Raw genomic sequence first — 13,294 nt, 5'->3', positions numbered from 1 at the left:
TATACGATAATTTTTATATATATAACAACATTAATATTGAAATTTTAATTTTAGGAATTAATAATTAATTTTAATTTTGTTATCTTATTTTCTTATGTTTTATAAATATTTATAAAGTTAATGCTATATTTTAATTTATAATTTAGCCTTTATAAAACAATAGCCAATAATCTATTTTAGTGTTTAAAAAATTGTGTGTCCACGAGAAATAGACACTTCGATTATTAGTCTAATGGCTTTTAACGGTGAAACCAGACGAGTCGCGCCCTATATAGTCGCCAGCCCCTAGCCCTCGAAAACTCATAGGCCACACGCAAATCCCCTCCATGAACACACCGCCAGCTGTTCTGCTTCTTCAGGTTTCCTCCCATTTCCTCATTGGATCCTTGTTCCGCAGTTCCATCAGATTTTCTAGCCTCTCAAACGCTTTGCTGAATCCTCGTAAACTGCACAGAAAACACCTTCGATTTTCGAGTTTTAGATTCAATGGACTCCTTCGCTGCAACCAAATCGAAGAAGAAGTTCTTTCCGTGTTTCCGATCGACGGCTTCCAGCAGCCCTGTGAGGACGGTGCGAGGTATGGACGCTGCAGACGAACAGGTTTTTCCGTTCATGGCGGTGGAAGAGAGAAACGGTATGATGCTCCACAATGTGCAGCCGTTTGATGGATGCGGCGACGTTTCTGGTCGCCAGAAAAAGGGAGGCGGCGGTGGTGCTTTGTCGCGTGCGCTTAAGGCTGTCTTATTCGGAACTTCATTGGTTTGTCCGCTGATTCTGACAGCTTTTGAAATGAAACGCTAATTTCGTTCTCTGTTTTTCTTTTTCTATGGTTGACATTTTTCGATTATTCGATTGATTTTCCTAGCGCGGATTTCGGATGTTCTTTGAGTGTTGCAGGCGAAGAAGATCAGAAAAAGGAAACGAAAACAAAAGGAAAATTCGAATGAGGAGAATCAGAGACGTCAACTTCTGTCTTCAATTAGCAGCAGATCATCAGATCCAAATTTCCGCAACTCTTCTACCTGTTCTTCGCGCATTTCTGCGCCATTTTCATCCACCTCATTCTGCAGTTCGTCTCCTACCTCCTCGGAAATCAACGAAATATCATTTCGATTTCATCCAACTGCCTCGAATCGCTTGTTCAGGCAGATTAATCTCAGAAATACCTCCCGCTGTTGGTTTGTTCTATTGGTATGTCTTCTAAGCTTGGTTTTATGGGAAAAAATCGGAGCTACTGTGTGCACTTCGATTTGGATCCTCTGTTTCCATTTTTACCGCCGTGAAATCGGATTCAGGTCGCCGGACGACAAGGCCAGTGCGGCGGCCATGAGTTCCGATGAATACAGGAAGAGAACCATCCTGGAAGGATTTCTGAACAGAGATCGTTCGGCTGTTCGTAATTCAATCACACACATTGATTGACCTAACTGCCAAATGGCGCCAGAAAGATTCGAAATGGCGTTTCATGCATTTTTCAATATGAATTTGAAAAACGTCATTTCGAGTTTGTTCGCGATAGATATGAACGAGAAACAAATGTACCAATTCTCAACACGAAAAAAAAAAAGGAAGTACCGTGAAATTCTCACATTAATTTCTGTTTTCTTTCTCCATAAAAATCACCTTGTAAATGTGTAGCGTAGAAGCTTTCAACCTTAGTGAGTTTGATTAGTTTGTCAAACCGTGCTAATTAAGAATGCTCTTTGTACAATTCTGATGTAAATATTTTTGTTACTCACATGTACATTCACATCACTCTAATTCATATTATCCAACTCAAATTATACGATTCAAGTTGGATTTTTTTTTTTCTTTCTTAGTGGAATATATTTGAATTCTAGTTATCTCCGCTAGATCAATACAGAAAACCTTGTTTTCATGAATATTAAAAATATTTGATGTAGATGCTAATAATATTTGAGTTTTATGAGATTTTAGTTATAAATATGAGTTATATCGTGGATGAGTAAATATTTTAGTAAGACAGTAAAAAATGAAAACCCGGACAACTTAATTCAACTCAATCAAAAAAATAAAGAGTTGGGTTGTGAACCATATTTAAACTATTACGGTCACCCACCCACCTAACCAATTTGAATTTGTCCACCAAAAAGTTCTAATGCAACTCGGGAAATTTGCAAATATGGAAGAATCAACCAAATAACAGTAAAAAGAGCAATCCTCTCGAACTTTGTATAATTATTATGCTAGTTTATCAATGATAACATTTTATCACCAATAAACGACGTATATTGTGATTGAAATCTAAATTACTACTAATTAAGTGTTAGCCCATCCGTAGTAATTGTCTTGGCATATGTAGCCGATCGGTGATAGAAGTAATACATTGCTATTATTGATAGACTTGTAACAATAGGCATACTAAAAGTCGTGAATGAAGTCAACCAATCATAGACATTTAAAAGTAAATCGAAACCGCTCAACCATAGAAGAAGCACACAATTTGAAGAGCAAAACACAAAAACAAAAAAACACGTGTGAATGCTTAAATATATTTAAAAGTTAATATATATAATTTGAGTAACGGTTTATTTTTATAATTCAAATAGTTTTATTTCATTTTAAAAGTAATTGAAAACTCCACCAAAGTTATAAAGGTCATACTTTAATTGGTTTATAATGTCAATTTTGCAGCGGGTTTATGATGTTATCATTAATTAATTAATATATATATATATATATAGACATCTGTCATTTTTTTCTCCCAAAAAAAGTAGGAGTCATTAATTTAACTGGGCCAAGGTTCAGAGCAGGCCCATGATTATGTAGATTTCGCGTTCGTTTCAAAGCCCATTGAATAATGGCCCATTAAAAAAAGCATCTTCGGCTAAAACATTCCCCTCATTTTCCTCGTCTTTCACTCCATTTCACTGTCGTTTTCCATTCCGTACCAGTTCCCCCGAAATCTCCGAGCTTACATTTTCTTGAATTTCTCAATCCCACTTCCAAATTTTTCCATGGATCCTCAGCACCAGCTTCGGAATCCCACCTTAGATACTGACCCCCAACTTCCCTCCATCAAAATACACCATCCGGCCTCCCCTCGTCACCCCTCCGCCGCCGCCACCGCCACCGCCGCCAATTCCACCCCTACTGGTGGCGCCCGACGCAAGATTGGCGTCGCTGTCGACCTTTCTGAAGAGAGTGCTTTTTCCGTCCGCTGGGCTGTCCAACACTACCTTCGCCCCGGTGATGCTGTTATTCTTCTCCATGTCAGCCCTACCTCTGTACTCTTCGGCGCCGATTGGGGCTCCATCGACATTTCTCTGAATACCGCCGTTGATAGTCCCGATGACGAGGTTCCAGGCGATGGTGAAAACAATCAACATCAGAACTGCAGCGAGCGGTCAAAGCGTAAATTGGAGGATGATTTTGACGCCTTCACTGCCTCGAAAGCTGCCGAACTTGCTAAACCTATAAAAGATGCTCAGATTCCGTACAAGATTCACATAGTGAAGGATCATGACATGCGAGAGAGGCTGTGTTTGGAAGTGGAGAGATTGGGGCTCAATGCACTAATCATGGGCAGTCGGGGCTTTGGTGCAGCGAAGCGCGGTAACGACGGTGGGCTTGGAAGTGTTAGCGATTATTGTGTTCATCATTGTGTGTGTCCTGTGGTAGTGGTTCGGTTTCCGGACGAGAAGGACGGCGGCGCTGTGGTGGCGCTGAAGAAGGAGGACGACGCCGAGATGAAATCCGAGGCAGAGGAAGCGGTGGAGTCTTAAGGTTAGATATCTCTGTTTGCTGCTTCTTGTATTGTTATGGGTTCCAGAATCGATTCAATTTAGTTTTCCATTCGAGTGAAGTTGAATATGCTTAGAACGTTATAAATTTGCTAAGTATTTTCCATTTTCATGTTAGTTTAGAAGGGCATGGCTATGGCGGACTTGTTTCTGTTCTTGCTTTCAATAACTTAATGTAATTATGTTATGTGTAGTTGAAGGCTGAACGTATTATATGTTGATTATATATACTTTCAACTGGATTGGCTAAGCATTTTGAATGAACGTTTCTTATCAAAAGAGCAACGTTGCATGATGATCTTGAAGCGGTACAGAGGAATCTGTGATTTGCTGATAATGCTGTTGAGGAATTAGGATACTGAGAGAAAATCTTTTCCGAGTAAACTTATAATGAAATACTGTTTCCTTTATGTTATAATGATGATTAAACTCTGAAAATGACTGTTCTTTCTTCAGTTGAAAATGCTATTATCAAAAGTCATTCTAAACTCACCCTAAACTTAGTATTCTAGTTTAATGCCTTGGCGTCCTTAATTCCCGGTTTAGCTCTTGCCAACCCAAGCATCCTCAATTGGTTAAAACATTACAATCAAACAGCCCAAGTCCACTTGTGATGTCCCACATTGGTTGAGGAGGAGAACAAAACACCCTTTATTAGGGTGTGGAAACCTTCCCTAGCTGATGCGTTTTAAAGCCTTGAGAGGAAGCCCGAAAGGAAAAATTCAAAGAGGACAATATCTGCTAGCGGTGAATCTGGGCTGTTACAATTGGTATCAGACCCGGACACCGGACGATGTGCCAGCCTTCTTACGGTTCTTTGAAGGGGGGTAGACACGAGGATATATTATCCACTTTGATCCGTGACGTATTGCTGTCAGCCTCACGATTTTAAAACGCGTTTGCTAGGGAGAGATTTTCATACCCTTATAAAGAATGTTTCGTTTGCTAGGGAGAAATATTCATACAGAAACATGGATTCATTTACTGACATAATATGAATGTTTTTGTTTTGGTTGTTTTTTTTCTTTTTCTAATCTCTCTACATCCAATTTGGGGAAGGAAGATGGAAGGACTTAATATTGAAAAGAACATAACTTGGCAACCTAGGTAAGAGCTTCTACTGTCATATTTTAGGTGGAATGTAACTTTTAACTTGTTTATTATACATGTAATAAACTAGTAGATCTCGATTACCATATTTCGGAAGCAGGGGTCACAGTTACTGCTGTTAAGTCATGTTTTGTTCTATCATCTATGTAGTATGAATGCAAGTTTTTCTTTATCTATAGAAGCAAATTTTTACATTTTTAGTGAATTATACTCGATGCATATTATGATATTTGTATTCAAGTTCCGATTGCTATGTGTATATGATGTTTCAATGATTTCCTACGACGATGGGTCTTTCGACCTTGGAGGGAGGACTCTTTTGCTAGATATGATTGTTCACATGGTTGATTTCATTTTTGGTTTAGAATGAATTGTGGGAGAAATACCCGGTGGTTGGTATCAATTGTGAATTGGCTGGTAGGTTAGCATAACTTTGTGGGTGACAAGGGTGTACTTTGTTGTTTGTTGCTCATCCTCCCTTAGGGGCATAACCTTACACTTTTATAGGTTGGGAACCATCCAAGCCCACCACTAGTTAGATACGGTCCTTTTTTAGCTTTTCCTCAAGATTTTTAAAACACGTTTGCTAGGGAGAGGTTTTCACACCCTTTATAAAGAATGGTTCGTTTCCCTCTCCAACCAATGCGAGATCTCACACCCTTTAGGGACTCAGCGTCTTCGGTGACACTTGTTCCCTTCTCCCATCGATGTGGGGTTGGGATTTGATCCTTACTAGAACTAAACTATTTCTTCTATCATTTAGAATTCCCTCTGCCATTTTTGTGAGACTAGACTTAAGAGCAGTTTCTGAAAATCTTTGTATTCATTTGTTTTTCTGTCGGAAACGGTCTCTAAATCAAGCAATAAAGGTAGGTAATGGATTAGGAACAAAGTTTGGAGGATATTACTCTTTTGACTTAGCTGTTTTGATGCTTTCCTTAGAGCTCAAGTTTTTGTGAGTAATTATGAATTTCTTTCCAATATGAAGGGAAGAATTTGTAGCTCTCCCTTTTGACTTGCTTTTTTCTAGCACATTTTGACACGTCATTAGTTATTCACCTCAATAGTTCGAGAAGAATTCTCGGGTTGCCGATGAGGTTTATTCACGCATCTTTAGTAGAGCTTTTGGCAATCCATCTCTGAGCCCTTACCTTGTCAACTTCGGCTTACTTTATTGATCATAAGTGTAACAACTCAAGCCCATCGTTAGTAAGTATTGTCTATGTTGGCTCGTTACGTATCATCCTCACAGTTTTAAAATGCGTTTGTTAAGGAAAATTTTCCACACTCTTATAATGAATGCTCTTCGTTCTTCTCTCCAACCGATGTGGGATCTCATAGTAAGCGTCCTCCATGATCGGGAAGAGATTTTCATATAGGCCCATTGTATTATTGAGGTTTTGAGTTGGTTGACTTAATAGTGTCCTTACTCGGTTGAGTAAAAATTAATTATTTTTAATGTAATATATACCTAAAAAATCAACTATTTCATGAAAAAAAAAACCCTAAAATTAAGTGCCATTTTAAAAATAACATGAAAAAAAAAATGTGTGTGTGTGTGTGGTGAGGGAAATTATCAATTTTTTCGTTTTATTTTAACGAACTATTTGTCCCACGATATATTATCTTAATTTTTAGACTCTAAAAAAACATGGGCCCATAAATTAGGAGAGGCCCTTGATTAAGCCCATTAAGAACAGCCCATTAAAACAAATTTCTCCCCTAAACATTCTCTCAAATCTTCCATTTCTTCTATTTTACTCCTCCATTCTTCTGACCTGTTCTTCCATAATTTCTGCTGTTCTTCCATTTCTCAGAATTTCTCTATACCAAAATTTGATTTCTCCATGGATTCGCTGAACCATCTTCGAAATCCCTCCTTAGAACCTGACCCGCAACTACCCAACATCAAAATTCACCATCCTGCCTCCCCTCGCCATCACTCCACCTCTACTCCCGTCGCCACCCCCACCCCCACCGCTGGTGCCCGCCGTAAGATTGGGGTGGCTGTTGACCTTTCCGAGGAGAGTGCTTATGCTGTTCATTGGGCTGTTCAACACTACATTCGCCCTGGTGATGCTGTCATTCTCCTCCATGTTAGCCCTACTTCCGTCCTCTTCGGCGCCGATTGGGGCTCTATTGACATTACTCTCGATATCCCCGGTGATAATCCCGACGATCAGGATGCTGCGAATTCTGAAAACAGTCATCGGCAGAACCGCACCGAGCGCTCAAAACGTAAAATGGAGGACGATTTCGATGCATTTACTGCCTCCAAAGCTGCTGATTTAGCTAAGCCTTTGAAAGATGTTCAGATTCCGTACAAGATTCACATAGTGAAGGATCATGATATGAGAGAGAGACTTTGTTTGGAAGTGGAGAGATTGGGGCTGAATGCCCTGATCATGGGCAGTCGGGGTTTTGGTGCTGCGAAGCGTGGAAATGACAGTGGGCTCGGGAGCGTTAGCGATTATTGTGTGCATCATTGCGCTTGTCCTGTAGTGGTGGTGCGTTTTCCTGACGAGAAAGATGTTGGGATCGGTAGCGGTTCTGTAGCTGTAGCGAAAAAGGACGATGACGCCCAGAAAAAATCTGCAGCAGAGGAAGTGGAGCCGAAAGGTCAGGCATCTCTTTTCCCTGAGATTGGTTTTTACCTTGTTACTGATGATGGTCTTTGCTTGATTTCTAAAACTAGAAGCGATTATCGCAATGTTATTATAATTTCCTGAGTACTTTTGAATTTATGCTTAGTACATCTCGTAACTTCTATTAAGAGAGCATTGCGGTTGCGGATTTACTCTCAATATATGGGAAACTAGGATTTGGTGATCATGACCTTCGGGATATTAGAAAAATGTCATTTCCGAGTAAAATTAGTATGAGATGCCTCTTAAATTCTTCTTTTAATGTTCCATGGGTGCTTAAATTCTGATAATGACAGTTCAAAGTTCTTCTTGTCTCGAGTGACTGATGTTTTCGCAAAGTTCCTTTGCCTGCCACATTGGGAACACGGCTGATTCCCCAAATGTACATGCTGTGTGTTTGATATTCAGAAGACATTACTTGAAGTTGAAATTTGATCTTAAAAAAAGATCTTTATGATGTTGGCTAGAGTTTCTTGTGTTCTACCCTTGAAGCTAAAGATCTTGTCCCTAGATGGAGAGGATGGATTGGAAGAGCTCAGTCCTTTCTAAAGAAGATACATTAACTCTTTCAAGTATTATTCTTTCTTTTCCTCACCCTCCCAAGTTCCAACTTGCTAAATGTCTGTTTCTCTCATGTCTAAAAAAGGCGTCTATAGTATTGAGAAGCTTATAAGATATTTAAATTGGGATTGTAACATGAAGGAAGAAGGTGCGTATTTAGTCAACTGGAAAAAAGTAAGACAATAAATTTTCTTAGGGGTCTTAGAATAGGTAATACAAGATTCAATATCATCTTATAAATCACTTTGTGGATTCTCCTGTGCGAAAAATGCTGTTTGGAGGAAAGCGGTGACTTCTAAATACAAAGTTTATGAGGAGATTAGCGGTCTAGGCTTTTCCTTGTCAAACATTCTAAAGGTTTGTGGAAGGACATATTTTAAATGAAGAATCTTCTTGTAGACTGAATAAGTTGGTAGTGAGGCAATATCGAAAACATCAAATTCTAGGAGGATCTTTGGATTGACAATTGCAAGGATACTCAAACAGTAAAAAGTATCTTATCAATCTTGTGTGGAAATTTAAGTCGTCTCCTTGTGATTTAGCCTTCAAAAGGAGCTTCAACAATCATGAGACTGCCAAATGGATATCACTTACAGACCTCATTACTCATTAGTAGGTGCTACCTTCTTCCTCTCAGATGATTTCAGTTGTAAGTGCTTTTTGCTAGATATTCCCAAGCATTTTTGTATCCTGATCCATACCTTCGCAAATGGACTCGGAATGTTTATAGCCCTAAGAAAGTAAACGTTTTCATGTTGGATTTTGGATACAGTCGTCTTTCCCCGTAATTGGTGCTTAATTTGCAAATATAATGAAGAATGTTGGGCCATCTCTCTTTTGATAAGCATTTTGTTCTTTCAATGATTATGAATAGCTTTCTTTAACTGGCTTCAGCTGTCATCCTTTCAAAGAAAAATCTAAATCTCTTTGTGAAGTTTATTAGAGCTGATCTTTGAACCTTTTGATTAGAAAGATTTGATAAGTTCTTTGTGGGGGTTGATCTTTTCCTCTTTTATGGGAGCATATTATTATAGTTGCCTAATCATGGTGTAAATTATCTAAATCCTTTTCTAACTAAAGTTATGTATGCAATTACTCTTGCATTAACATGGTACTTTTTTCTTTTCCACGAGGATCCAACTTTCTTAAAATAATTTGAAAGAATATGGAAGGGACATACAACAGCCTGATATAAGAAGCCACCAAACTATTTACATGGTATTTGGGGGAGTTGAGACTTGAAAGATACTATAGAGAAAATAATAGAACTCGCCGACATAAACTTTTTACCTTTTTAGGAGAAAATTTGTTGGTTTATTATATTGCATTTTAATAAGTGAATCCATTAATATTTGATCAAAGAAATATAAGCATGGTTTGATAGTAAGTAGGAGCTCATGGTTATGGTGCACAGCCAAATTTTGTTCTAGAGACTGCCTGTATTTATTGTTGTAGTATAAATGCTAGTTTATTGATTCAAGTGCCTGTTATCGTGAATGGATGTGCGAGTACGCCCTGTTTCTGCCGAAGATGGAAATTTATCATTCCCTTGCATGTTAAAATATTGGGAGCGATCTTTATGTTTTTATTCTTCCTATCCCTGTGTTCTTAATGCACCACAAAAAAGTTTACTATTTTGATATTTTAATTCTTTTTATTTACTTTCAAAAGGAAAATTGGCTTTATGAATTATGAATTGATTGTTTGGAGTCTCAAGTCCCTCTTGATGACTGAACATATATAAGTTTATTTTATTATATATTTCTTTTGTAATGGATTTATTTTATTTTATTTTGGTTAGTATGGCGTATATATTACCCATTGTTTAAAAATAATCTTGAACGACTTGAAATTTGTTTGAAATAACCTATCAAAGATAGGTTTGAAAAGAAATTACATTTTGTCGCCCTTTGTAAAAGAAAAGAAATTATCGTTTGGCAGGAAATTTATTTGAAATTTAGATAGGATAAAATTTTAGTTGAATATTTATTTATTGCATTCTAATGCATAGGTGTAGATATACGTGTGTGTTATGTATATATTTTGTTTATCTTTAATTCCTTCTGGTCAATTTAAACATTTGTATTGGTTTAAGCTAAATTTAGAGAAGCACTGTTGTGGATGAAGTTTGATTGCGATCTTTGACACATTGGCTCAATTGTATTAATTCATTTTGAAAGAAAGAGGTAGCATAGGCTTTTAAATCCAACATTTTGTGACTTTTAAAATATAATAATTTAGGACCGAGAGTAAGTTGTAGGCAGCAAAGTTAGGCTTTACATTCATGGTGCGTGGGTTCTATAAAATAGCAGAGGAAAACAGAGAAATAAATGGGGAATTTCAATATTTAGCTTTACCATTTGTGACAAAGAACAGCCAACAGTTCTTGTACTCTGTTAGTTATTATTACTCGAGGCAAAAATTTTCAGCTATTAATTACATTCTTTTACTATCAAATTATGTAACTACCATTCTTTCGAAATATAAGGTAGTGTGTGTTATTCACTTACATGAGTTCCACACTTTTTAAGTGATTGTTATGTACTCCTGATTGATTCATGGCATTATCAATGAATAACCATGCATGTTTTGATCGAGAATTTTGTGATCCTTAATTTGCTTGTTTTTTTCATGTTCTTAATAAATACTTTGGAAGGAAAATGTGTTTTAAAGTGTGAAAGTTGCTCACTGAGTATTTTTTTTCAGTCATTTTTATTTTTCTGAACCTGTGAGAGTTTGTTCAGTTCTCTGATTTGGTTAAAGGAGGATATACGCTACTTGCTTGCAGTATAGTGACAACAACGTCTTCTTCTAATCTAGGAGGGAGGATTTTTTGGCCAATCAAGATAGGATTCACATATCTCGGGATTAAATATATGTAATAGGGAGTGTCATAGGATGCTGCCTCTTTGGTCTTGCTTTTAAGGGACTCCTTCATTCCTCAGGGTCGTGAATATTTTCATTGTTCTCCTCCTTCCTAGGGCTTCCCTTCTAATTCGCTTATGTCTTCTGCGAACTGCCTCACCTCTCCCATCACCCTTTTGTTTTCTTCTCTCGGAAAGATTTAGTTCTCCAAGAAGGTTATGTTGTTTGCCAGACAAGTCTTGAATAGAAGGGTGAACACCTTAGACTGAGTGCAGAGATTCACCATTCCTTAGGGGGCTGCTAAGGTGCTCCCATTGCAAAGTTGCATCTAAGAACCTTTATTATATCCTTTGGGTTGTACTTTATGCTTAGTCAATATAGTCCTCATTCGAGGATGCTTTTGGAGTCTTGTTAGAGCATGGAACAAGGATTGTAAGGCTTGGATGGAGGAGATTTTGCTGTCTCCCCAAGGGAGAATGCGGCCTTCTTTGGCTGGCATGCTTATTTGCCATTTTTTCTTGGAGATTCGGCTTGAGAGGAATGGTAGGCTTTTTAGAGGCACGTGGAGTTATGGGAGGTTGTTAGGTTCAATACCTCGCTGTGGGCCTTGGTTAATAAAGCTTTTTATAACTATCAACTTTGTCTTATCCTTTTAGGTTGGAGTCCCTTCCTGTAGGTCTTTGGACACTCCCGTGTTGGACTGTTTTCTATATATATATATATATATATATATACTCATACATTCTTTGATTTTTCTCCTGGGACGCTTGATTTCTTATAAACAAGAGAATATATGTTAGGTGAAATTGTGACCTTGCTTGGTGTGCAAACTTGTGGGGTGCAAGGTTCTTCTGTTTCCCATTTTATTCTTAGGCTTGCCTTAACCTCAGACATTTTTGGGGGAAGGGTGAAAAGTGTCTCTCTTATTGAAAGAAGCCAAGTTTTTCTATAGGGATATAGACTAACAAATGTATGGATTATATTGATCTGATATCCAAACTAATTTATGTAGATTATATTTGTTCTTTGTAGTCTACTAGACTACAATATCCGAGCTTTGTTGTGTTCTGTTTGACTTTGTAAAATGATATCAAGAAGTGACAGCATGTTGTCCCTGTATGTTGTCCTTGTTGGCTTCCACAGGTGTTTAGCTGGTAATATCCACGTCAGAGACTGATGCAAGTAAGTATTGCGTTTATATATCTATGCAACTAAAATCTGTGTATATCCTTGTTTGATTTTCGTTGCATTTCGTGATGTAGTTTGTGTTGAAAAGCTGGGGTGTCATGGTGATTAGGTGAGAAGCAAAGTGGATTATGGGTTTTGAGTCTGAATAACAGAGCCCCTATCCCCTGTTATCCGAGATGAAGAAACCGGTGAATAAGAAAGTAATATGTGTGAATGATTTGAAGTTGATGTCTGCCCCTTTTCAAATTGTTTTATTGTTTTGATATCATCAATTAACATTTTGTCGCTCTTTTGCCACGTTTAATTATCTCCTGAAATCTTGGAACAAATTTGATATGTTGCTTCTTTTTCTCATCAGTGGTTGAATTGTGAAATATACCCCCACTTCCTTTGTTCTCCAATGCCAAAAATCTCCCCTTAGCCCTTCATTCAATGCTTTTATCATCCCCCTTCTTAAAATTACTCCCATAAACCACTCTATCTAGTTTTCGATGATGGATGGATAGGTAATTGTATTGTTGTTAGGTACGAGCGTCGGGAAAACTCTTAGTGTTATTGTAGTACATACTTCAATCTAGTTTTTTGATTGAGAATATATGAGGTAAGAACGACTGCATTTGTGTTCGTACTTTTCTCTCTTTTTATCTTCTTTTTCAGCCACTTGTTGTTGTGAGATGATGATAATGATTTGTCTATCTATGTTGCATATTACTGTGATCAATAATGGTGACTTATTTGTGTAAGTGGTTGTATGTAAAAAGCAAGCATAGGACATTACCTTGAACTGAGGAGCCCAGGAACTATTGAAAATAGAATACGAAGAATTATGAAATCATATGGTTTTTTTCGATGTCGAACCCGATTTCCATATTTAGGTTCATAAGCAAAATCCAATCCTCAAGGCTTTAGGGTTTTATATATAAGATTGAATTTATGGGATGTGATAAGTTAGGCCTTTGGGGTATCCCAATTTTTGACCCATAACTTATCCTTTGGTCCCCTGTCCCATCCCAATGCCGGCTAATCCTACCTTTTCTTTTTTAAATAAATAAAATAAAATAATGATTTGCCCATATGTTACAACTCAATAATATTTTAATTTTTAATTCATGTCCAATATTTCAATCTTTTTTTTAAATTATTTTTTAAAAAATAATAATA

At 37.5% G+C, this 13,294-nt stretch overlaps 3 protein-coding genes across 7 annotated transcripts; all 3 read left to right on the top strand.

Moving 5' to 3' along the window:
- The first annotated feature begins 332 nt into the window (after nt 1-332).
- On the top strand, nt 333-1,491 carry LOC111480657. 2 transcript variants are annotated; one of them, XM_023125814.1, is made up of 3 exons: nt 333-759; nt 898-1,191; nt 1,296-1,491. In XM_023125814.1, exons 1-3 carry the CDS (start codon nt 487-489, stop codon nt 1,338-1,340), a joined length of 612 nt encoding a protein of 203 aa, XP_022981582.1. In that variant the 5' UTR covers nt 333-486; the 3' UTR covers nt 1,341-1,491. The 2 variants fall into 2 exon arrangements, with proteins under 2 accessions (XP_022981582.1, XP_022981581.1); XM_023125813.1 differs by having other exon boundaries at nt 898-1,491.
- A 1,388-nt stretch (nt 1,492-2,879) lies between these two features.
- LOC111480662 (universal stress protein PHOS32-like) lies at nt 2,880-12,509 on the top strand. Of its 4 annotated transcripts, XM_023125818.1 has the most exons (3): nt 2,880-3,747; nt 12,089-12,127; nt 12,208-12,509. In XM_023125818.1, exon 1 carries the CDS (start codon nt 2,979-2,981, stop codon nt 3,744-3,746), a length of 768 nt encoding a protein of 255 aa, XP_022981586.1. In that variant the 5' UTR covers nt 2,880-2,978; the 3' UTR covers nt 3,747; nt 12,089-12,127; nt 12,208-12,509. The 4 variants fall into 4 exon arrangements, with proteins under 4 accessions (XP_022981586.1, XP_022981587.1, XP_022981589.1 ...); XM_023125819.1 differs by lacking the exons at nt 12,089-12,127; nt 12,208-12,509 and adding an exon at nt 4,828-5,046; XM_023125821.1 differs by lacking the exons at nt 12,089-12,127; nt 12,208-12,509 and adding an exon at nt 4,824-5,046.
- Nucleotides 6,621-12,509, top strand: LOC111480659 (universal stress protein PHOS32-like). The gene is made up of 3 exons (XM_023125816.1): nt 6,621-7,493; nt 12,089-12,127; nt 12,208-12,509. Exons 1-2 carry the CDS (start codon nt 6,722-6,724, stop codon nt 12,094-12,096), a joined length of 780 nt encoding a protein of 259 aa, XP_022981584.1. The 5' UTR covers nt 6,621-6,721; the 3' UTR covers nt 12,097-12,127; nt 12,208-12,509.
- Nucleotides 12,510-13,294: the final 785 nt, after the last annotated feature.

The sequence above is a fragment of the Cucurbita maxima genome, unplaced genomic scaffold, assembly GCF_002738345.1.
Source record: "Cucurbita maxima cultivar Rimu unplaced genomic scaffold, Cmax_1.0 Cma_Scf00006, whole genome shotgun sequence".
Lineage (NCBI taxonomy): Eukaryota > Viridiplantae > Streptophyta > Magnoliopsida > Cucurbitales > Cucurbitaceae > Cucurbita > Cucurbita maxima.
Note: the sequence above shows the minus strand (reverse complement) of the source record. Positions and strands in the feature narration are given on the sequence as shown.

What these genes read in the sequence shown, in the direction of transcription:
- LOC111480657 (XM_023125813.1), top strand. Translation starts at nt 487, where the DNA reads ATGGACTCCTTCGCTGCAACCAAATCGAAGAAGAAGTTCTTTCCGTGT. An exon ending in TCTTATTCGGAACTTCATTG is followed by an intron (nt 760 to 897) that starts GTTTGTCCGCTG and finishes TGAGTGTTGCAG; the next exon opens with GCGAAGAAGATCAGAAAAAG.
- LOC111480662 (XM_023125818.1), top strand. Translation starts at nt 2,979, where the DNA reads ATGGATCCTCAGCACCAGCTTCGGAATCCCACCTTAGATACTGACCCC.
- LOC111480659 (XM_023125816.1), top strand. Translation starts at nt 6,722, where the DNA reads ATGGATTCGCTGAACCATCTTCGAAATCCCTCCTTAGAACCTGACCCG.